This window comes from Dreissena polymorpha, chromosome 10 (assembly GCF_020536995.1).
Source record: "Dreissena polymorpha isolate Duluth1 chromosome 10, UMN_Dpol_1.0, whole genome shotgun sequence".
Classification (NCBI taxonomy): Eukaryota; Metazoa; Mollusca; class Bivalvia; order Myida; family Dreissenidae; genus Dreissena; species Dreissena polymorpha.
In genome coordinates this window covers 20,946,768-20,970,703 of record NC_068364.1, presented here as the reverse complement: position 1 = coordinate 20,970,703, position 23,936 = coordinate 20,946,768, and the positions used below count along the sequence as shown (strand labels likewise).

Below are 23,936 nucleotides of genomic sequence, written 5' to 3'. Positions count from 1 at the left end.
GATGTCAGCCAATCAGCATTTAGGCTGCCAAATACACACCGTCCCTACATAAAGGTGTAAACAATAACGGTAAATTAAACAGATCAATAATGACCTATTCTCAACAACCTTTGGGCGTTAGATGCAGTGTATACTTATTGTTTTTAATTAAGAGGAAAGGTTTACATTTTTTTGCACTACCAATTTTTTATCCAAAAGTAAAGATCTTAGAGTTAGTTGTCTCCTTTACGAAGATTTTAATGAGCATTAATATATTAAAGCCCATGTTTTCCACGAGAAAGAATGATGTGATATTGTATTAAGGTAAAATATTTTTTGCATGCTTTAAATCAGTACAAATTATTTACATGAGGACTGTTTATTTGTGGCTCGATTTTGTCATCTTTTGTGAAAAACACCACTTGGCAATCCTCTTTCAGATTAAAATTGTAATTTAATTATATGCATTTGGAAATACTTAAATGGAATAATGTTTTATGTTATATCAATGTTTAACATATGGACATAACACTATGCAATAAGGTAGTTAAATAGCGTGTTTTGAAATTAACTAACTATACTTATCCCAACATATACAAGCATAAAGCGTTATACGAATATATCGCGATTGCGATCCATTGATCCTTCTACTCCCAATATAATGGAGTTGCAGTGTATGTCAAACGTTATAGGAATATATCGCGATTGCGATCCATTGATCCTTCTCATCCCAATATAATTGAGTTGCAGTGTATGTCAAACTCAATCTTAAATTTACGAACAATCAAAGTAGCGTAAGGATGAAATATGATGTAGTGAAAAGCAGAACAGCTAAATAAGTTATTTCAATGTGTGATTGTCATTTAACAAATGTTGAAACAATACTTTTTTTGCCCCCAGTAGGGTGGCATATAGCAGTTGAACTGTCCGTCCGTCCGTCCGAAAACTTTAACATTGCCCATAACTTTTGCAATTTTGAAGATAGCAACTTGATATTTGGCATGCATGTGTATCTCATGGAGCTGCTCATTTTGAGTGGTGAAAGGTCAAGGTCACTCTTCAAGGTCAAATTAAAAAAAAATTAATCCAAGGGAAGTAACAAGCTTTAAAGGGAGATAATTTCTATTTATCATTTTCCAGGTACAGATCATTTTCACAAGGGAAGTAATATTTTTAAAGAGATATAATCAACAACAACAAAATTAAATCAAAGAGTCGCGGTAGGGGGCATTGTGTTTCTGACAAACACATCTCGTGTTTGTTAAAATATTATGAAGCTCTTCAGAAGTCATCTTCAAAAATAACCATTATATATTACAATTTACAAACTATGTAAAACAAGTGTTGCATTCTGTTTAGTTGAACAGTTGTATATATTATTTGGTTGTTTTTGTTGAATTAATCATAATACAATGTATGGAAGTTTTTTTAACTTATGATGTTTCAGATACTCTTTTATTAGAAACAAAAATAACTAATTTGTGACCTTATTTTTTTAAAGTTTTATAAGTAATAATTAGTGTATTAAATTTTTATTTTTATTTAAACATAAATGTTAACATGATTTCACTGTTTCCCCAGCAAGCATAAGCGTTGAGACTTTTCTTCATTATTGATGGAGGTTGAAATGGTGTGTGCAATTTTGTGTGTGGAAATAAGAAACAATGGTTCTCCTTGGCATGGAAAAAAATGATATCAGAATGATCATTTTCATGTTTTCATGACAGCTATCTACAGCAATTTCTTGGAAAAATTAAAACATAATGCAAGTATTTTTGTTCAAAATTCCTTATGCAATGTAAAGATTTTACTTCGAATGCTCAACTCTTCAAAATGATCATTTTAATGTTCAAAGTTTCATGAAGGAAAGTAATAAAAAAACATAGAAGAAAAACCTGAAGTTGACAAAAAAACAGTCTGGTTCTGAAAAACAACATTTTCTACTGAACGTATAAATGTTTTTTTTTATCAAAGATTAAATAAATTATTTTGAAAATAATGCCAAAGTGAGTCATTGTGTGTTTTCTTTGTGTTGCTGCAATGCATTACCTTGTGTTGCTACATAGATGTATAACCAGAGCTTTGTATTTGTCCTTCACCTGTGCAGTGTATTGACGAGCCCGGCATGTGCCAGTGCGGTCCAGCCCGCGCGGCCGGTATGCCTGCTCTGCGTCGCTCACTAACTCAAGACGAGCTTCAACGTCGGCTTCAGGTGGCCTTGAACGAAGGGACGTCCAATATTGCTCAGACATTGGTCGGACTAAATGTTAGAACTGGATACACCCATGCTGGTACGTTATTTCTTTGGGTGACCCTTTTTTGACGTTTGAGGTCATATGGTTACCCTTGATGATGACCCTGCATGTGACCTTTGTTAGATATTGTCATGGAAACACCAATGAAAATGGCTTTTTTGAATGTTGTAATTTTGTCATTCAGATTTTTGTTCTAGAAGGATTAGATTCGATAAGAAAAAATATTTTGCCTGCATTCATTGTTGTTTTCATGACCATTCATATTTAGTTTTTTAAAGGAATTTTTATTTCAGATAATCAGTAAGTATTTAAGATCAATGAAACCCGAAGGAAAAGCTAATCAGCAAGGAAAGCATGGTCATCACAATTCTAAGTTGACCTTTCAAGGACGTAATCTGTTCGTACCTCATTTTTGCATGCACAGACGGATGATGACGAGGAATTCTTCATGGAGGGATGTCGCACTGTGCGTAACGTCGTGTCCGTCCAAAGTTGCGTCACCCCGCAACCGTTGGAGCCAATGGATCTGCTAAAAGCTGTTTCCCCAATAATACGGAATGAGCTACCTTCTCGTCCCTTGCCAAAATCTTATTCAGAAAGCATGCGAATGCCAACTATTGTTGAAACTCTGGCAAAAATGCGAAAGCCATTTCACTCTGTGACCTTGGGCAATGCTTGTAAGTTGCCATGGAAACGGAGATTGGTGTAAAGTTTATTGTCGTTGCTGGAAATTTTTTCGTTTGAAATGCGGATTTTGTGTTGTTTTTTCCTTACGCTCATCAGTAACCATTTAACTCATTGCTATGGAAACCAATAACCTTACATGTTTACATGTCCAAACAAGATAGGGTGTACCTTTTTCAGTCATAAGAAAACTAAGGCAATATTGTTTTACTTTAAATACTTTCACAACAGGGTAGAATATATGTTCGGAATATTAAAATGTTATAATAATTTATTCAGTATTATTGTAACATTAAGATTTATGTATGAAAACTATGGATGTTTAAATTTGTTTCTAGGGACTTGCTATGTACCGAACGTTAGAATACCCCGTAAGTAATTCTAAAAATAATGACTTTGTGTATAGTATAGAATGCTAATGCATAGCACAGTAATGTCAGTGTACTAATAATTCTCGTAATCATGTAATTATGCAGTGTATGAGATAAACAAAGTAGATATTCAAATGCGTGTTGTCTTATAACAATAGTTAAAGAAAGGAAATAATTTTGCGTTTCTATACCTATTTAGTTATGTAACTACCATTATAAAAAAATATCAAGTATTCTTACTTTTTATCTTCAATGTTGATAAGGGGTGCAGCTTTATCATGGTTTATCGGTATATACATGTAATTAAATTTATATTAAAATTTAATTTGGAATCAAATTTTAAAAGTCAAATGTTAAATATTTTGATTGCTCAAAAAGCTCTATAAAAAATTATATTATCTGAAAACTACATTAATTCATATAGATGAAGTGACTAAATAAAAATATCAATTGTTCAAGGGTATGTAAACATGTATGCATATTTATAGTTTGATATGTTTGTTAGACTAAAAAAGCCGCAGCAATCTGAATAATTCTATAAAATACAAAGTACTCATTGCATCTATAAAAAAGTGTGTACAATTTCTAAACTGTTACATTAAATCAACCAGCAATGTCTTTTCTGTCATTCACATAGAAGTTTCAGCTTTTCCAGCTTTGTATTTAACATCTTTTATTGGTACATATGTGTTATTTATAGCTACTAACTAGCTTCAAAATGCATTGCAACCACACCTGATTCAGTGCACTTGCTTTGAAGTATTTGAAGTTAATGTACTTGACATCAGAGTTTTTTGGGGGGTGGGGGTAATTTACTATCTATGAACTAATGGATAAATAGCAAATTGCTTTTGCAACCAGCATAAAACCAGAACAGCCTGCGAGTAACTTGCAGTCTGTTCAAGTTTTTATGCTGTTTGCTGCTCATTAGTATCTTAAATGCGTTAAAATACATATCTTAATGCTAAAGGGTTAATAACATACAATTTACAACTGATCCAGCAAAATATAAAGTTATTAGCCGGAGGATTCTACTAATAATCATGTGATCATGGTAGTAATTGAAAATACTACTGCAACACACATAACACCTTACAAATATTTTATTTAAATTGATTTTAAACATATTCTGCAAATATATTGCAAGGGGAAAATGTTGAGGGAATCGATGCAGTCAACTGAGTACAAATTCATACTGAATAACAGTGGAAGAAGCTTTATATTGGGTCACCGTTGGTAAGCGGATTTTGACGGTCAATATTTTATCAAATGTATGAAATTATGTTTAGCAAAGCAATTAAAAAAGACTTGTCATCCCCAGTAAGTGTTGATCTGGCAAGACTCAGTTTTAATTTGCAGTTATTCACACATTCCTATAAGGGTTAAGCAGTGACATGGTATAAGTCAAGCGTATGGCAAAGATTTAGTAATGATTTAACTGTTTTAAAAATCATGAACTCATACCTTACAACTTTCCACTAACCCTTTCCCCAATAAGAAGCAAAGTGAAAATGGCTATGTGCAAACAGCATAAAATCAGTACTTGTCTGTTCAGGTTTTATGCTGTTTGCTGCTCATCAGTATCTAAGGGCTGGAAATGAAGCCTTTAAAACTTGAATCTAGTAAGAAAGGTCTTATATGAAATTTAACTTTGTAAGGGACTACAAAATGCATGAAAAAACATATCTAAGTGGTTAAGGGTTATTGAAATAAAACATGTATTTCTTACAGATTTTGAGCAGACCCCCATTGAATTGTTAAGACTCAGGGGTCGAGCATTATCATTGCCTGGTTGTGAGTTCAAATTCTTTGAAATTGTGCATCTTCTCTATACATTTTTATTGTATAATCTTTTCCTTTACATTGATAGAAATGAATATAACTTTATTATATTTAACAAACTTGAATTAACCATTTCATTTACAATATTTGGATTGAATGTTTCTTTGAACATTAAAATACTGTCTCAAGGATTGCATGTACATTTTTTAACCCTTTGCATGCTGGGAAATATGTCGCTGCTAAAATGTCGTCTGCTGAATTTCTAAAATTAGCATTCTCTTCAATTTTTTTTCAAAGAATACTATCAGAATAGCAAACAGTTTGGATCCTGATGAAATGCCACGTTCTGTGGCGTCTCATCTGGATCCAAACTGTTTGCAAAGACCTTCCAAATTCGGTTCCAGCACTGAAAGAGTTAATCATGTATTTAACAAAACTGTTTTCTCCTCAGTTAAGCTATTATATATGATATTTAAATCACATGCATGCCTTTTGCATGAATATTATCTTAATAATACTTTAATACAAATTCTTTATTATCTCATAAAAGTTATCTTGCACTTACAATTTATGATTCTCTGCATGAATTACTTTTAGAATTGCAGTATTCTTTGTTTGAAATAATATTATTCGACTGAATAATACGGGATTGTGATAGAGAGCAAAAATTCTGTTCAACCAATTTAAGTCCTTTATTTGTTTTTTCTCATACAAAGTTTATGAGATTTAATTCCTTGGCTATATGGCTGACCACCTTAAAATATCTTAGACCCCCCCCACACACACACTTTCAGAGGTGAAGCCAAATTGTTTTGCCCTTGTCAATCCATCTGTCCGTCCATCCTTGCTTCTGTCAATTTTGTGTAATTTTTAGCTCAGCTGTTTTTCGAAAAAAAAACGATGTATTGTCATAGCAAGCTCGTCATGTTGTGTGGTGTCCGTCGTCATGTCCGCCGTCCGCGTCGTGCTAAAACCTTAACATTTTGTTAAGGTTTTGAACATTGGCTCTAAAATCAAAGTGCTTCCACGTACAACTTTGAAACTTCATATGTAGCTGCACCTTGATGAGTTCTACACGTCACACCCATATTAGGGTCTCTAGGTCAAAGGTCAAGCTCACTGTGACCGCTAAAAAAAAATAAAAAAATTCTGACAAGCTTTCATTTCTTCAAAAATGCACCCGCAGCAGAGTGTGGCACCCGTTATGCGGTGCTCTTGTTAACTCAAAACACTGTTGCTGCTAATATTAAACTAAGTAATGTAACTTTATAAACATATTAAGCATCAACTATAGGTCCACACTGCCACCTATTTTGGTGCAGTTATTTTCAACTTATAGAGTTTTGATGCAACATTGGGGCACCCATTTCCGACAGGTAGATGTCTAGTCTTATTTGTAACTTCCTTCTGAAAACTCGTGTATGAAGAAGCTGCAGCATTTTTGGTTTGAGGTAGAAGCGGTCGTTGTCAAAAAGAAGGATATTGCAGCTATTATAAAAAATTGTGCCATCTTTTGTGAGTCTTAAACATATCTAAGGTAAATCTTTACGTAGGGAGTGCTGGGCCACACTCCAGGTCTACACAGAAATGCATTCTCCGACGCAGAAAGTTCTCATAAAGTAGAAAAATGTGCACAAATTTTACTGGAACATATTTAAATATATCAACATTTTCATTTGTAATACTGTAATTATTTGTGGAAGTGTGTTATAGACAAATGTTTATGTTTACATGCAGCTGTTTTCATACATGTTTGTCACTTTTTAAATCACAGATTGTGACAGTGTAGATATAGAACACATAGGTAAGAAATAGAGAAAAAATAGTTGCAGAAAACATGTAATCTTTCAATAACATTCCATAACAAATAACAATCAGCTTTTGCTCTTCATTTGTTTTGACATGAACACTTGTAGCCTAGTCAACAAGTTTTTATGTCCCCCACTATAGTAGTGGGGGACATATTGTTTTTGCCCTGTCTGTTGGTTGGTCTGTTGGTTGCTTGGTTGGTTGGTTTGCGCCAACTTTAACATTTGCAATAACTTTTGAAGATAGCAACTTGATATTTGGCATGCATATGTATCTCATGGAGCTGCACATTTTGAGTGGTGAAAGGTCAAGGTCATCCTTCAAGGTCAAAGGTCAAATATATGGGTCAAAATCGCTCATTTAATGACTTTGTACACTTTTGCAGTATTTCAATATTCAAGATAGCAACTTGATATTTGGCATGCATGTGTATCTCATGGAGCTGCACATTTTGAGTGGTGAAAGGTCAAGGTCAGGGTCATCCTTCAAGGTCAAATATATGGGTCAAAATTGCTAATGTAATGTCACTTCTGCAATATTGAAGCTAGCAATTTTTTATTTGAAATGCATGTGTATCAAATGGAGCTGCACATTTTGAGTGGTGAAGGGTCAAGATCAAGGTCATCCTTCAACGTCAAACGTCATATAGGGGGACATTGTGTTTCTCAAACACATCTTGTTTCTATCTTGCTTTATGAAGGAAGAGCAGTGAATTAAAAAATAATTTTACAACAAAATAAGAGTCTGTTATACACTCTGAAAACATGTTTGCTATGTGGAACTAAACTGAAATATAGTAAGAGGCATTTCGATGTAGTTTTCCAATTTTGAACCACGATGTTTTGGTATGAATAGGTAGGAATTGGCAGAAATTTGTATGAGTAATCTATTTTTAACCTTAAATTTTGCTGATCTACCATGTAAAATAGCTTTTCATACTTTTGTCTTTATTTTTAATTAAACATTTAACAAAATTACTTATAAAATAATTTAATTTATTGATTTGAAGTAATATAATCACACTATAGATATGTTGTTCAAAATGCAACTGAACTCACAAAAAACATGAATTCTTTTGTAAGTTTTGCTAACACTAAAAATATACTGCTGTAAAAAACAAGAATAACATGACATAAACAACATGATATAAATGACATTACATAAATGACATGGCATAAATAGCATGACATAAATGACTCAACATAAATTAGATGACATAAATAACATTTCATAAATGACATGATATAATAGCATGACATTAATAACATGACATAAATAAAATGGCATGACATAAACAACAAGACATAAATGACATAAATAAAAATGACATTAATGACATGACATAAATGACATGGCATAGATACCATGGAATAAATAACATGGCATTACAACCATGACATATACAACATTACATAATTAACATGACATCCATGACATAACATACACAAAAAACATGAATGACATAACATAAATGACATAACATAAATATCATGACATACATAACATAACATACATGACACAACATAAATAACATGACATACATGGCATAACATACATGAATGAAATAACATAAATGACATCTTATAAATATCATGACATATGTATCAAAACATACATGGCATACATTACATAACATACATGACATGACATTAATAACAGTACATACATGGCATAACATGCATGAATTACATGACATAAATGACATCACCTAAATATCATGACATAAATAACATTACATACATGGCATACATGACATTACATAAATGATATGACATAAATAACATGACATACATGACATTTCATACATGACATATGTAAATGACATGACATTAATGACAAGACATAAAACACTAGTAGAATATGTTTTGGATTCTAAATATTGAAATTGAATCAGTAGAGCTATAATTAAAGATACCTATAATAAATGATAATAATCTACAAGTTATTGCTTTTAACAAATAGAAACTATATATTAACACCAAACAATGACTTTGTTTGCATTTCTGTATTGTTGAACTCTTTTCTAATATTAATAACAGTGAATAGATATGAGGTTGATAGATTTAACAATTATGAAATAAATGTTTATATGGAGTGAGTGGAAGTTGTATATAAAAGCAAAATAAATGTCAGACATATGTCTCCTGGACATCTTCCCTATTGGGCATACACCCTCGTGGACAGGTGCCCTTTAGGTGGAATTTATTGACACCTAACAGGCATGTTAATCTTTAATTAATTGTAATGAATTACTCATAACATTAGTTTCGGGAGGGTCATTGTCCATATTAAAAAATGGGCATGTTAATGCATGGTCCATGGCATATGTCCACTTATGCTTAAATATAGGGAGGGCATTTGTCCAGAATTCCCTTATTTGTTTATGTCCATATTAAAAAAAAAATGTTGATATTCTAGAGAGGATTATTGGAATGATGTCAATTTGTTAAAAATTATAATGTGTTATGTTTGTAAGAAACTATTCACTTTTTTTACAAGGACCTTACTGAATGAGCATTGATATTTTCCATTTACATGTAAAAATAAACCCAATATTTACATCAACTTTTTTTTATTGCCACATTACAGGTTTACCATTCCATCCAGATAAGATTCCCATATTCGGAAAGTTCTTTGGTAACCGTCTGTTAGGCTTGATTATATTGTGTACTTGTTTTGCCTAGTTTGCTATGATAGTATCGATTACTTTGTAAAACTGTTGATTTGTTTATGAAATCATCCCATCTTATCCAGAGACTATTTGCCATTGTACTGTTACTATTATATTATTATTTTTGATTTTATACAGGATAATTTTGACTCCTAAGATTCTAAGTCATGCAACAATTGAAATCTTATTTTTTCTTGTTATTTGCTCATCATAAGTTTATTTTATGCCAATATGAAACAAAATTGACATTGTCTGTGACTGCAAAGGAAATATCACAAAAACTAAACGCATACAACAACAATTTGCAGGTTTTCAACCAAGTCCAACAATCCTGGTTCTTAGATAAGAATATGGCCTATGGGTAGGCACCTGGATGGGTTCATGATATTAAGGGGCTTATAAATACAGATGGAAAATAGACATTTAATAAAATATGCCTCCTTCCCCTACTGTTTAACCCTTTCCCATTCACAAGCAAAGTAAAAATGGCTATGTGCAAACAGCATCAAACCAGAACAGCCTGCGAGTAACTCGCAGTCTGTTCAGGTTTTATGCTGTTTGCTACTCATCAGTATCTTAGGGTTTGAAATAAAGCCTTTCAATTTAAAACTTGAATTTAGTAAGAAGAGCTTTTATTACATTTCACTTTCTAAGGTCCGACAAATGTGTCAAAATACCTATTTGAGTGGAAACGGGTTAAATGTATTTAATTTGTACAAAAATGCATATTTTAGACTTGAGGACCTGATTGTAGCCACAATCAAAATATAATAATTTCCAGCTGTTTCTATTGGCTATTGTGTAATGTTTATGTGTTTTGGCCAATTAGATTGATTTTCATTTAATATAAAGTGTAAATGCTATCATTCATTTCGATTGTTGTAACGATTGTGCGGAACAGTTCTATCTTCCTACATTTTCTGTCCTTGATAAATCAGATTCACACTTAACTCTCTACACTTAATTGCAAAGGAAACTTTTTTACCATTGACCCTCTATCAATATTTAGGTCAAGGTCAAATAAGACACTGATGACCTTTGACAAAAGCAATTAGGAGATGATTATTATACCCCCACAAACGAAGTTTAGGGGGGTATATAGGAGTGAACATGTATGTCGGTGGGTTGGTCGGTCGGTCTGTCGGTCTGTCTGTCGGTCGGTATTAAGTGTCCGCTCTCTAATTCAAGTAGTTTTCATCCGATCTTCACCAAACATGGTCAGAAGTTGTATCTACATGATGTCAAGGCCAAGTTCGAACATGGGCCTTGCAAGGTCAAAAACTAGGTCACGGGGTCACTTAGTGGGTTTTAAACATTCAGCATGTTGTCCGCTCTCTAATTCAAGTAGTTTTCATCCGATCTTCACCAAACTTGGTCAGAAGTTTTATGGAGATGATCTTAAGGCCCAGTTAGAACATGGGCCTTTCTGGGTCAAAAACTAGGTCAAGGGGTTACTAAGTGCGTTTTAAAAATTGAGCATGGTGTCCGCTGTTTTTTGTGAAGACGACATGCAAAATATTATGTGTCAATTCGGCATGTGGGGGTATTGGTCACGTCTGTGACAAAGCTCTAGTTTGTTTACAAATTGCTTAACCTCTGATGTGATATTGCATCTTTTTGTCATGCTTTATTTCTGTGTAATATGCTTTCTGCTTGCAAACATATGGGCTGTGCTCTGTGAAAAACGGGGTTTAATGCATGTGCGTAAAGTGTCGTCCCAGTTAAGCCTGTGCAGTCCACACAGGCTTATCAGGGAACACACTTTCCACCTGAACTTGATTTTTGCTAAGAAGAGACTTTCTTGAAACAAAAAATATCATTAAAGCGGAAAGTGTCGTCCCTGATTAGCCTGAGCGGACTGCACAGGCTTATCTGGGACGACACTTTAAGCACATGCATTAAACCCCCTTTTCACAGAGAGCAGCTCTTATTAAAGTTTATAATGTTGGCATGTTGTCAAAAATTTTATCACTAAGTTTATCATACTGTGATCCATTTCATGTACAATTGATGCTGCTTTAACATTAATGTTTTCTATGTTTGAATCTATATTATGTTATGATTTAAGCTGTCAGCTATTGTTGTTGTTTCCAGCTTGTTTGTGACTGTGCGCTGACATGCTTTTAATGCGTTGCTTTTAAATCATTTATGAACAAAAACTTATTTTTATGCCCCTACAGAATAGGAGGCATTGAGCATTGCACTTTTCCGTCCGTCCGTCCGTCTGTAGTACTAAAGTCCCAAAGCTTGTGTTTTAATTACTTTTAAAGTACTAGGTGAATCTCTCGCAAACTTTTAACAGTTGAAATACTTTAATATGATGTTTTTTGATTGAAAGGGATTTTGGATGTGAGGCATGTGACGAGTTTTGGCGAAACTATGAACATACATGTATGTGTGTTGTTCACTAAATGAAACATGTGTTTAAAACACCTCCTTAACTTCCCAGTCGCTAAAACTTTCACAGTTGAATGACCTTAATGTGTAGATGATTGTGAAGAAAGGAATTTTGGGCTGTGACGAGTTTTGATGAGAATTGTGGCCCTGTCCTTTATATAATATAATTATAGTCCCAAACTATTGTGTTTGTAACTCCTCTTTGACTTCTTGACCAATTTTGCTCGAACCTCCACAGTTGAATTCCTTCACCTAAATTTATAGACGATGTTAAATAAAGGATTTTTTTATTACGACCTGTTTAAGCTGAAATGTGGTCCAAACATGCGTTGTAGTGTAGGGGCATCAGTGTCTGTGACACATTTCAAGCTAGAACATAGCTGTAAGTTTTCTTTGTCACCTGAACTTTTTTATGCCCCTGGTAGGGTGGCATATAGCAGTTGAACTGTCCGTCAGTCAGTATGTCAGTCTGTCCGTCCGAAAAAAAACTTTAACTTTGGCCATAACTTTTTGCAATATTGAAGATAGCAACTTGATATTTGGCATGCATGTGTATCTCATGAAGCTGCACATTTTGAGTGGTGGAAGTTCAAGGTCAAGGTCAAAGGTAAAAAAAAAATTATTTCAAAGCATCGCAGTAGGGGGCATTGTGTTTCTGACAAACACATCTCTTGTTTTAAGATAAAACAATAGCACATTATAATATTTATTTTTTTAATTTAAAAATTAATGCATGGTTGATAAAATTGTGTCATTATCTGTATAATTTGTTGTGAGACATGGTCACATGGTTACTTTTATAATATATTAATGTTTTTCCTCAAAAAAGGTCAATATTGCTAGCAACAGAAAATTGGTTGTTCGAAAGGTATATAACACAAGGTCAATATTAAGCATGTGAAGAAAGCATGCATTTTAAGGTTTCTGTTCTTCAAACTATTATATTTGCTATCAAGGTATTTATTTTTCTAAAATCTGTATAAATGTTAAGTCTGGCCTGCTAGTCAAAATTGTCAAGGTCACATTTCATTCTGAGAACTATATCATGTCTGGTTGCTATCTTCGAGTCAAAATTCATTGTCAAGGTTTCATCTTAAGGTCAAAGATTAATGTGAAGGTCACAATAAGAATGATAGCTTTACCATGCACTGAACATGCAGATTACAATCAGGTGTATTTCAATGTGATTTTTAAATCAACTTTCAGTTCCACGTTTATTTACCTATCACATTGTTTTTGCTCTTTTTTTTCCAGACTCATTCAGGGATTTGACACCTGCCGTCCTGCCTGCCACAGCAAATCAAAATAGGTAAGGGAGGTAATTTAGAAAGAAGGGAGACAACTGTTGTACTTTAGTTTTTTGTTCAAAACATGTCTTAACACCAGAACTCTGGTAATTTTGTTGTTGCGATATGGCAATACCTGTAGTCATTGTGACACGAATGAAAAACCCGTATAGATATTGTTTATTTTAAATGATAAAAAATTATCAATTTATGCTGCAGTTTAGAAAATGAAAATGATTGTTATAATCATGACTTTCTGATTTGTTTTAATGGCCTATTAACTGTTTGTGTAGCATTGTCTTAATAAAAAACAAACAAATAATATAGATATCTACTAATGTCTTGTGTCTGTATAATTAATGTGAAAATTGCAATGCCTTAAAAATATTAATAATACCCGTAGTTAAGGGTGTGCATTCTGCAATTACTTGCAAGTTCATATTTCTAAACATACTGACTTTTCTTTGTGTATTTAACTGTTGCAAGGCATTGTTCTAAAAAGCTGTACAGAACTGATGTTTGCAATATCTTAACACTTTTATGTCTGTGAACGATTCTTTCCTTAATAGTAACCTAAGCATTGTGGTGGCTCTATGCAAAACATTATGGTAAAAAACCTATGAATATGTTATACTTATATAATTATGAGACGGTCTGATTGAAAACAGTTATAATAATACGTGACACTATTTATTGTGATGGAAACTAAAATCAAACACAACCAGAGCTCTTGTTTCATGATCTTGAAAGTGAAAATAGGTCATCTAGGACATCGAAGAGTTACAAGTATAAAGTTGCATTTGTTAACATTTTCAAAGGCCCAACATCATAAAGTAAGCACTTTGATTAGGTAAAATATAAATAACCTATTTAATTTTTAACTATTAACTTAATTTAACTATAAATTAACTACAAAAACAAAAATCAAGATTAAAGTTTCTACAGGTTGTAATAAATTTTGCACAGAGCAATCAGTGTATGTTCTTGTCTCTGCTTCAAAACTAACAGCAGTTCAGAAGGTAGTGAAAGTGACGGCGACATTCAGCCCACAATCCCTGTGACTGCGCGGGCCACGCCTTTCCACCATGAGACTCCGTCGATGATTGCCACAGTGTCACCTGCCTTCCAACACACCACCTCCACACACGCTCACCACATTTTCAAAAAACATCTTAGGTAGTCCAGTTTTTACGAGATATTTGTAAAGTTGACCTTGAAATTTGTGTTTTTGACCAAGAAACTATAATTGGAAGTGGTTTATAGAAGCGTTTACCTTGAAATTTGTGAAGTTGACCTTGAAATATGTATTTTACAAAGAAACTATAAATGGAATTGCTTATTAGAAGCGTTTACCTTGAAATTAGTGAAGTTGACCTTGAAATTTGTCAAGTTGACCAAGAAACTGTAATTGGAAGTGAAATATATTAGTGTTAAGCAGAGAGATATCAAGTTCAACTATGGAAATATTTTTCTAAAACGGGCATGTTGACGGCTGATATGGTTTTTATTTTAATAAAAAAAAAAAATTTAAAACATAATTTTTATTTATTAAATGATTTCTAAACATCTTGTTTTTTGCTCAGTAAAATATGTGCAATTTGTATCATCCTATGTTAAATAAAGCAAAGTTATTTTGCCCCTTTTTCATCTTAGAATTTCTGAACCATTATAATTTTAATTATAGACTTTTTTATCAAAAATATCCACATTCATGGAGCATCAGGGGGCATTTGCCACTACTGCGAAAAGGTCTAGTTTAGTATTGAAGCTGCTAATTCAAATCTCATTGGAAACATGTGTCAGGAAGAAAAATGTGATTGTCTATATTTGTGGTTAACAAGAAGTAAACTATTTTTATTGATAAATATTAGTGTGAGAAGTGGAAGTATTTTATTTAAACTGTCAATATGCCCTTGTAATAAGTGATACAAATTTTGTATAATAAAAAAAGCATCATGGAAATACTGCAAATAAATGAGAAAACGCAAGCCTGGGTTTGCAAAAGTGCATTCTATGGAACTTATGTGGGTTTTCATGTATGTATTCTTATTCAACTAACTGCTTTGAAAATAACGTCTAAAGTGTTCACTAACACAATTATACTTATGTCACTGAAATTTTACTAATTACCATAAAAATGCTGTTGAATTTAATAATTCTGCTTTTGAGAAGTGAATATTTATTATAAAATTATCATACTTTAAAACGGGACCTAAAAATATAGCATGGTAAATTCTTTAATTAACATAAGCTCATCAAATCAGATTGCTCATTATTTATGAAAATGTTTAATTTTTAGCTTACGAGGCCCCACAATGAGAAATGTCACTCGTCACCTTACCAACAGCGCCCATGGCAACCTCAGTGTGGGTCAATATGGTAACCACATCCCTAGAAATGAGATGCCCTCCCCTGCCTTGGACATCCAGCGGAAATTAGAGGAGAAAAAACGCAACCCTGGACCTTTGGTGAGTTGGGGGAATTATGGGTAGTTTAGGTAACAGAGCACTATATTATGCTTATCTTAGGAAAAAAATGTTATCTGATTATGTCTGCCCAAAAAATTGCTTGTTTCCACTTTTTACTTAGGTAGATTGGCACAATATATGTATATATTTTTAATGATGTATTATTATTGTTATTTCCCTCCTCAATTAATATGCTCAATAACTGATATTGTCCAAATCTCTGTGCAACATTATTGAAAGAAAACTCAACTTGGAATACCAAAAGAAAGCATTTAAGATTGCACCAACCAAATGTTTATGGAAACAAGCAACTTTTTAATGTTTCAAAGGCATTCTCTGTTTTGGTAACAAATGAAATAAGAATAAGTTTTTAAATTAGTAACAAATAAAAGTAAGAAAATAATTATTTTAAGTCAATTTGATTTTTGTGTTTGATGCAACTGCATAATTATTTACTCAAGAAGTCTAGAAAAGTGCATGCTGTGTGTTTGATTTGCTATAAATACTGATAAACAGAGAATTGTTTCTAAATCTGTTTTGCTGTATTGTAAAGCTCTAAAAAGCACATGAATTATGCATTCTGTATTTTAACTATTTCTGCATTACTGCATAAATCTCGTTGAGAAAGTATAAATGGGGAAATGTTCAAGCAAGGGTATAGAGGATATTTGTTGTAGTATGAACTTTTAAAGATGAGGCAATGTTTATGTTATTATTTTTCTGCATTTTATTGTTGTGTAAACTGTCAAAAAAGATCAGCCTTATTTGCATAAACACAAACTGCGTTCATGCATAGACATAATTTCCAAAAGATTTCATACAACAATGAAATGCATAAAAATGCTATTAAATTCTTATAATAACAATGTTATGTGTATACGAGCTGCAATTAATTAAACTTTAAGGATCAACACAGACTTATAAGTGCCAAACAATGATGTTATTTTAGTATTAAAAAAAGCATCACCGTTTACATTTGCACAAAAGAAGGACGTCATTTGGCCCTTGTTGATGAAAGATGATACAATCAAGAAAATGTTTTATTTAATTTGTACATGTCCTTGGTATTACGAAATAAAATACAGGAAAAGTGGATCAACCAATCAGAATGCAGCATTTATTTGAAAATGCAAAAGTTTTAATTTTTTATATTTGTAATTTTTGAAAATGGTTCAATTTTAGTACCAAATATCGAAACAGAACATTTCTGTTGACAATTCTCAAATTGAAACAAATCCAAAAGGGTAAGCCTGATGTTGATGTTTTTTGTTATTTGCGACTGCATGTTTTAATTGTGTATTGTGATTTGCGCTTTTATGACCTGGCTCAAACTTTGAATTCTTAGGTTTGTAAATAAAAAGAGCTATATACAATTGTACTGCAAGTTATTTGTAAATGCATGGACATTAATATTGATATGCAAATATTTAAGTTATTTACTGAATCAAATTTACTGCACATGCACCAATATGGAGCGTTTTATCAAAGAAACATTTTGTTCTCTGTGTAAACAAAGACTCGAGACATTTATAAATAAAATTTTCTTGTTTAAAAAAGTATGTGCAATCCCTAGAGTCGTTTAGTAATGGAAGTTTGCAGTGAATGCAATGACTTATTGTTATAACTTAAGGATTCAGCAAATTTTACTAATTTACTAGTCAATAACATTGTTCAATTTTGATCCCAAATTCAGCAGTCGAGTCAATTGTCAATTCTGAGTTTTTACAGAGGTGGTAATCACGTTACAAACAAGATGGCGGCTGTCCATGCCAAGACAAGTATCTTTAACTGTTGTATACCCTTTATTAATTGTTTTAATTGTTTAAATGCTGCTCACTGTCCAGCCATATCAGCAAGAAAGTGATTAGCCTTTATTTTTATTACAATTTGCTTTCTTTCTGGACTTTACTTGCTCTTGGTGGAGCTGTAATAAAGCCATCCTGCTAAGAAATTTCGTAGTGAGTAAAGATGACAAATAGAGCGAATATTAATATAAAATAACACTACATGTAGTAAGTTTTTTGCTGATATGGCTGGAAAGTAAGTGGCATTTAACAAATTGATACTAGTAATAAAGGGTATAAAACAGTAAAATATACATATGGCATGGTTGTCGCCATCTTGACTATCACGTGATTACCCCCTCTGCTTTAGTAGAAAAATATAAGTCAATAACATGCTTCAAATTTGATTAATTGTTAAATCAATAGCCAATTGGTAGTCTTTTAGGGGAATGCACAGGCTAATCTTGGACGACACTTTAGGGACATGAATTAAACCCCTTTTTCCCAGAGCTCGGCTAAAATGCTGTAGACCACTCCTCCATATTTGAGCTTGGTCAGCATTTACTTAAATGCTTAATATTATGATTTCATTTTGCTCTGTAAACACACATTTTTCAGGCCTGTATACATATATTAAAAAATATATATTTTGAATAGTTAATTGTCGGCTGCTTCTTGTACTTCAGCGATACAATTTTCCACATTGTAAATTATCAAATCATTGCAAAGCTGAAGATAAGATGGGTATTTGAGTAGATATACCCTTTATCATTTTGCCAATATTTTTTGGGAATTGTAAGATGCAGGTACTTGTGCTCTTGAGAAAATTATCGTGGGCGTACTGGTCAATATTGAATTTTGCTAAAATGTAATTTTATGAAAAAATCTACTTGTAATTTCTGTTTTAATGTATTTAATTGAACACTACTAGTTTTTAGCTCGACTATTATATATCAAATATATATAGTGGAGCATTCCTACTCACCCTGGCGTCAGCGGGAGCGTCTGCGTCTGCGTTAGCGTCTGCGTTAGCGTGCAAATGTTAAAGTTTTCGTACTACCCCAAATATTTTCTTTGTCCCTTGACATATTGCTTTCATATTTTGCATACTTGTTTACCAACATTACCCCAACCTATAAACAATAGCAGACAACTCTATCAATCATTTTGTCATAATTATGGCCCCTTTTCCACTTAGAATATGCAGCAAATGTTAAAGTTTGCGTACTGCCCCAACTATTTTCAAAGTCCCTTGACATATTGCTTTCATATTTTGCATACTTGTTTACCATCACCCCAACGTTAAAAACAAGATCAGACAACTCTATCAAGTATTTTGTCATAACTATTGCCCCTTTTATACTTAGAATATGCATATTATTGATAAATTTATGTTAAAGTTTGCATACTACCCCAAATATTTCCTATATCCTTTGACATATTGCTTTTATATGTTGCATACTTGTTTACCAACATGACCCGACCTATAAACAAGAGCAGACCACTGTATCAAGCATTTTGACATAATTATGGCCTCTTTTACACTTATATAATTGAACATTTTGCTTAAATTGCCATAACTTCTTTATTTATGATCACATTTTATTATTACTTTGACAAACATAACACTTACCTGAATACCACAATGGATTCCACCCGAAAAACAAATACCCCACGCTACCTACAAAGATCCCTCCCCCCCCAACATCTCCCACCCCCCCCCCAATTTTTTTTTATTTCATCTATAATCTCACTACCCCACATACAACCACCCCCTCTCACCCCCACCCCCCCCCCGAATTTTGTTTAACATCTATTAAATATACCCCCCCCCCCACATTATACACCCCACATGAGACCCCCCTCCTCACCCCCCTACCCCCCCCCCCCCCCAGAATCCCTCCCACCCAATTTTTTGTTTTTTTAACATTAATAATTACTCTCACTCACATTATACCCCCCCCCCTCCAGAATCCCTTCCCCCGCCAATTTTTTTTTTTAACATTAATAATTACTCCACTACATCTTATCCCCCCTACCCGTTAAAAGATCGTCTAATAAATTATTGTATTGAACTTTCCCCATGATGGCTTACGTAAACTGTCAAGCACGCGGATATTCGAGCACCGTCCTCTTACAGCACTTGTTTCATATGATTTCATTCAAATTTTATTGATACTTTATATCATCACAGATGAAAATGCTCAGAAAATACTCTTTACAAATATCCAATACCCTTTAAAGTTGATGGTTAGGGTGTAATATACCATTTGACAAAATGTTCATGGGGGTAAAATCCCCTACATTATGAAACCAGTTTTCTGGAGCTCTAAGAATGGCGTGTTTTTTATGAGAATTATACTAAGAACGGCTTCATGCAAAAATAGGTTTTATGCAAAATGTGGCCAGCGACGCACCAGACCAGCCTGCACATTTTCGCAGTTTTGTCAGGAGCTGCCCTGTCCACCATAAAGTCATGCAAGGTTTAACTCTTTCAGTGCTGGAACCGAATTTTGAAGGCCTTTGCAAACAGTTTGGATCCAGGTGAGACGCCACAGAATGTGGCCTCTCATCAGGATCCAAACTGTTTGCTATTCTGATAGTATTCTTTGAAAAAAATCGAAGAAAATGCTAATTTTAGGTATTCAGCAGACGACATTTTAGCAGACAACAAATTTCCCAGCATGCTAAGGGTTAATGATCTCATTAGCAGACATAGTAGCCTCTGACCACACTGTGCCAATTTGCAGGGTGGTCTTGGGCTACTCTTGCAACAAATGAAATAAAACCTATTTTCGTATCATGCAGCTCATAAAAGATTAGCTAACAAAATAAAATATATAGCCTTACATTTAAAAGTTTAATGGTTGTAGCTCATTTAAGTAGATGTTATGCTGGTAACAAAGAACACTATTCAAATACTGTTATGCTGGTAACAAAGAACACTATTCAAATACTGTTATGCTGGTAACAAAGAACACTATTCAAATACAGCTTATTTAAGTAGATGTTATGCTGGTAACAAAGAACACTATTCAAATACAATTATTTGAATTCTAAAAGACTTTATAGAAAACATATTAAGCACCCGAGAATGATCATATTCCAAATGTGGTATTTATTGTGAGGCTTTGCATGGCTATTCATGCATGTGTAACCATGGCAGCACAACCTGTATCTTGTTTTGGTTGTGCAATATTAATGTACATGTATGTAAATTAACGCTTTAATTATATATTGATTGTTGTGATTTGATCTTTTTTGTAAAAAAGATTTTTATTTGTACAATTAGCTAAATGTTTTGACACATATGCCCTGCTGTATATTATAAATAATAATCATATAATTTGCCTAGTTGTAAGCAATTAGTCACAGCATATGCTTCATGTATTTTTGGATACCTTTTTATGCTCACCCCCAAGAAAATTTGGGGGGAGCATATAGTCACCGCTTCGTCTGTCCGTCCTTCTGTGTGTCCGTCCATGCACAAATTTTGTCGGGGCTATTTCTCAGCAACTAATGACCAGAATTCAATGAAACTTTATGGGAAGCTTCACTACCAAGAGGATATGTGCATATTATCAGCGGGGTCTGGTCGGATGATTTTTCACAGAGTTATGGCCCTTTGAAATTTTCCATTAACTGTACATATAGTGCAATTCTTGTCCGGGCTATTTCTCAGCAACTTATGACCGGAATTCAATGAAACTTTATTGGAAGCTTCACTACCAAGAGGAGATGTGCATATATTATCAGCGGGTTCTGGTCGGATGATTTTTCACAGAGTTATGGCCCTTTGAAATTTTATATAAAAAAATTATTGTCCCCCCAACTACTGTGCCCTCAAGACATTTCCTTTTATCTGAATATATAGTGCAATATTGTGACACAAAAAAACTTTGGGGAGCCTCACCTGTCTCCGACGGTTTCTTGTTTAATTCTGCAATAACTTCTTGATTGTCTATATTATTTGCAACATGTAATATTTGAAAAGGAAGAAGGGGTAGGTGTTGATTAAACTGCCAAATTAATAAATAAAACTCCCCTTTCTAGAACTATTATTTCTGTTGTTTTTTAAATCAATTAAGAGTAAAATAGGGAAAATACACCATAACAATGATGCTGTCTATTCAAAATATGTATGTTATAATATGGCATTATTAACTTTGCTGTAGAAGTGCATAATTAAATTTAATGATAATAATAATGAAAATAATAATAATAATTAAATAATATTGAATTTTATGTGTCACTGTTTTTTTGTCCTCAAAGTGATTCTTTATCATTTAATTTTTTTGGCGTTTGCTCATTTATAAGCATTTCTGCTTCAGTGATTTTTTTCCTTTCTGTAAGAAATTTTTGAAGAATAAACATTAAAAATGTGAATTACATGAACATAAATTAGATTTATTTTTCACAAGTGGCATTCATTTGTAAGTTAACATTTTATTTACCCTTCCAAAAAAAAAAACACTAGCATTTAATTTACTGTAGAGACAATTTCCTAACATTTTTTTGTCAAGATGTTCAGTAATTAAACCTCGTAGTATTAGTACATGTACATGATTTTCACTTCAGACCCTTTTTGGTGACCATGACCCCATACCAAAGGTAGTTCAGTTGACTGATTTAATGTTTTACGTCCTTTCAAACCATGTTTCCTTGTCACCGTCGTTTGATTTGGCACTACTTCTGCGTCTGTTTGACTAAACCTCATCTTTGTCTAGCTTAAAATAATAGCTTGTAAAAATGATTTAAACATTTATTTTTTAATTAAATGTAAAGGCCGGAAATTCATGTAGTTTGAAATCTTTTTTGAAAAATTAAAAAACAAAGTTTACTAATATAACTTTGTAAACCATGAGATAATAGTAATGTCATTTCAAGGAAAAAATAAGTTTTAAAAAATGCGACTTGCATAAAAGATGCGTTTGGAAAGTTGTTGCAATTTTGACATTATTTTGTGGTACTATGAGATTATGAGGGCAGATATCAGATTTGAACCTCATGAAGATTGGTACGTAATTTCCAGGTAAAAAGAGGTCGTAGGTTGGGTGAGACAAAATGGCGCTCTGTTGCAGCAGACATAGCATGGAGTCAGCGAATAGTTGTTGCAAAACAAGACGAAATGGGTTTGCCAAAGTCTGTTGTCAAGCAAGCGAATTCAAAACTTGAATACAATTCCGATAATGTGTATCAGCAACCAGATACAAGGTCAAACTCAACTGTTCAGATTGCAAGGTCATCCGCTGAAATGTCAGGTCAAAGGTCACAAGTATCTGATAGGTCAAGGACAATGGTTTCCACGGCAACTACTGTTATTAGCACTAAGATTTGGTCCCCGGCATCTGCAGGCATACAAAATGCTCTTAGAGTGTCGCAGACGTGAGGATTTTGATGCGGTAACAATGTTGTTAGAATCTTTGAACACCAATTGGCGTTGAACTTTTAGCTGTTTTGTAGGGAGTTGTTAGAACTATATAACGTTCACTGGTGTTAGGTGTTAGAAGAACAAGTTAGTTATCCCAAATTGTATCAACATGCAAAAGCTACAAAAGATCATAAACAAAAAGCAAAATGTGTTATTCAAAACAAGTGTCTTCAGAATTTATTTTTGCCCATTACAGACTGTTCTAAAAATGTGTTGTAATGGAGGCTTTCCAAAATTGTTGCCTTATTGATCGAACAGTTTACTGAAATTAACTACAAAAGTGTGCATGCTAGGGTCTGTGCAATACCAAAAAAGAAAGATACAATTTGGTATGGCTTCTTATTTCCTTTGTATGGCTTTTAATTTTCTTTGTTTGGGGTTTTAGGCCTCAAGTTGGTATGGTTTTATTTTCATCACATTGTTTATAGGCCCTGGAGTAAAGTGTACCAAAAATATCCAAGTTTTTCCACTCAACATTTTGTGACCAATTTGTTCAAATTAGGCTATTGATGTGCCACACAGATGACAAGGTTCTAGATCAACAGTTGTGGACGTTATGTGAATTATCTTGTTTAAGCAACATGTCACCTATTGTTTTAGTTTTCTTTTATAATCTCAGCATTCAAAGTTGTTAAGACGATATAGGTACTAACTTTATGTTATGGTTGTTGCTGTTTTATACTTTGCAGCCGCTTTCCCTATTTAACAAATACAAGGTAAACAATGATAAAATAAATCATACTTTAGACCATTTAGGTGGGTGTGCATACATGTAATATACCTGCATATACGTTATATACTCTCCTTTGTTGATATATTCATCATGTATAATGTAGATGAGTCTGTTAGTGTAATCAACTCTAGATCTATTTAACATTCAGCTGTATTTAAGCTAATGTATTTGTAGCTTACTTAATTTTATGTCAGCTCATATTTCTAGAATGTTTTGTTACTCTAAAGGCTTAAAATTAAAAATAAACAAAAGCTTCAGTTTCATTATCAAAATACATGACACAAAT

General features: G+C 33.2%; 1 protein-coding gene across 11 annotated transcripts in view; it reads left to right on the top strand.

Moving 5' to 3' along the window:
* The window catches only part of LOC127847242 (uncharacterized), a 167,432-nt gene that overhangs the window by 135,795 nt on the left and 7,701 nt on the right, over positions 1-23,936 (top strand). For 3 of the 11 annotated variants that reach the window (XM_052379018.1, XM_052379017.1, XM_052379015.1), the window contains 5 exons: positions 2,192-2,270; positions 9,470-9,517; positions 13,203-13,257; positions 14,243-14,410; positions 15,534-15,702. In XM_052379018.1, coding sequence (XP_052234978.1) covers positions 2,192-2,270; positions 9,470-9,517; positions 13,203-13,257; positions 14,243-14,410; positions 15,534-15,702 — 519 coding nt within the window. Of the gene's footprint in view, positions 1-2,086; positions 2,271-9,469; positions 9,518-13,202; positions 13,258-14,242; positions 14,411-15,533; positions 15,703-16,884; positions 17,576-22,064; positions 22,098-23,936 lie in introns of those variants that run through there. The other 8 variants (XM_052379013.1, XM_052379012.1, XM_052379014.1 and 5 more) reach the window with 5 other exon arrangements.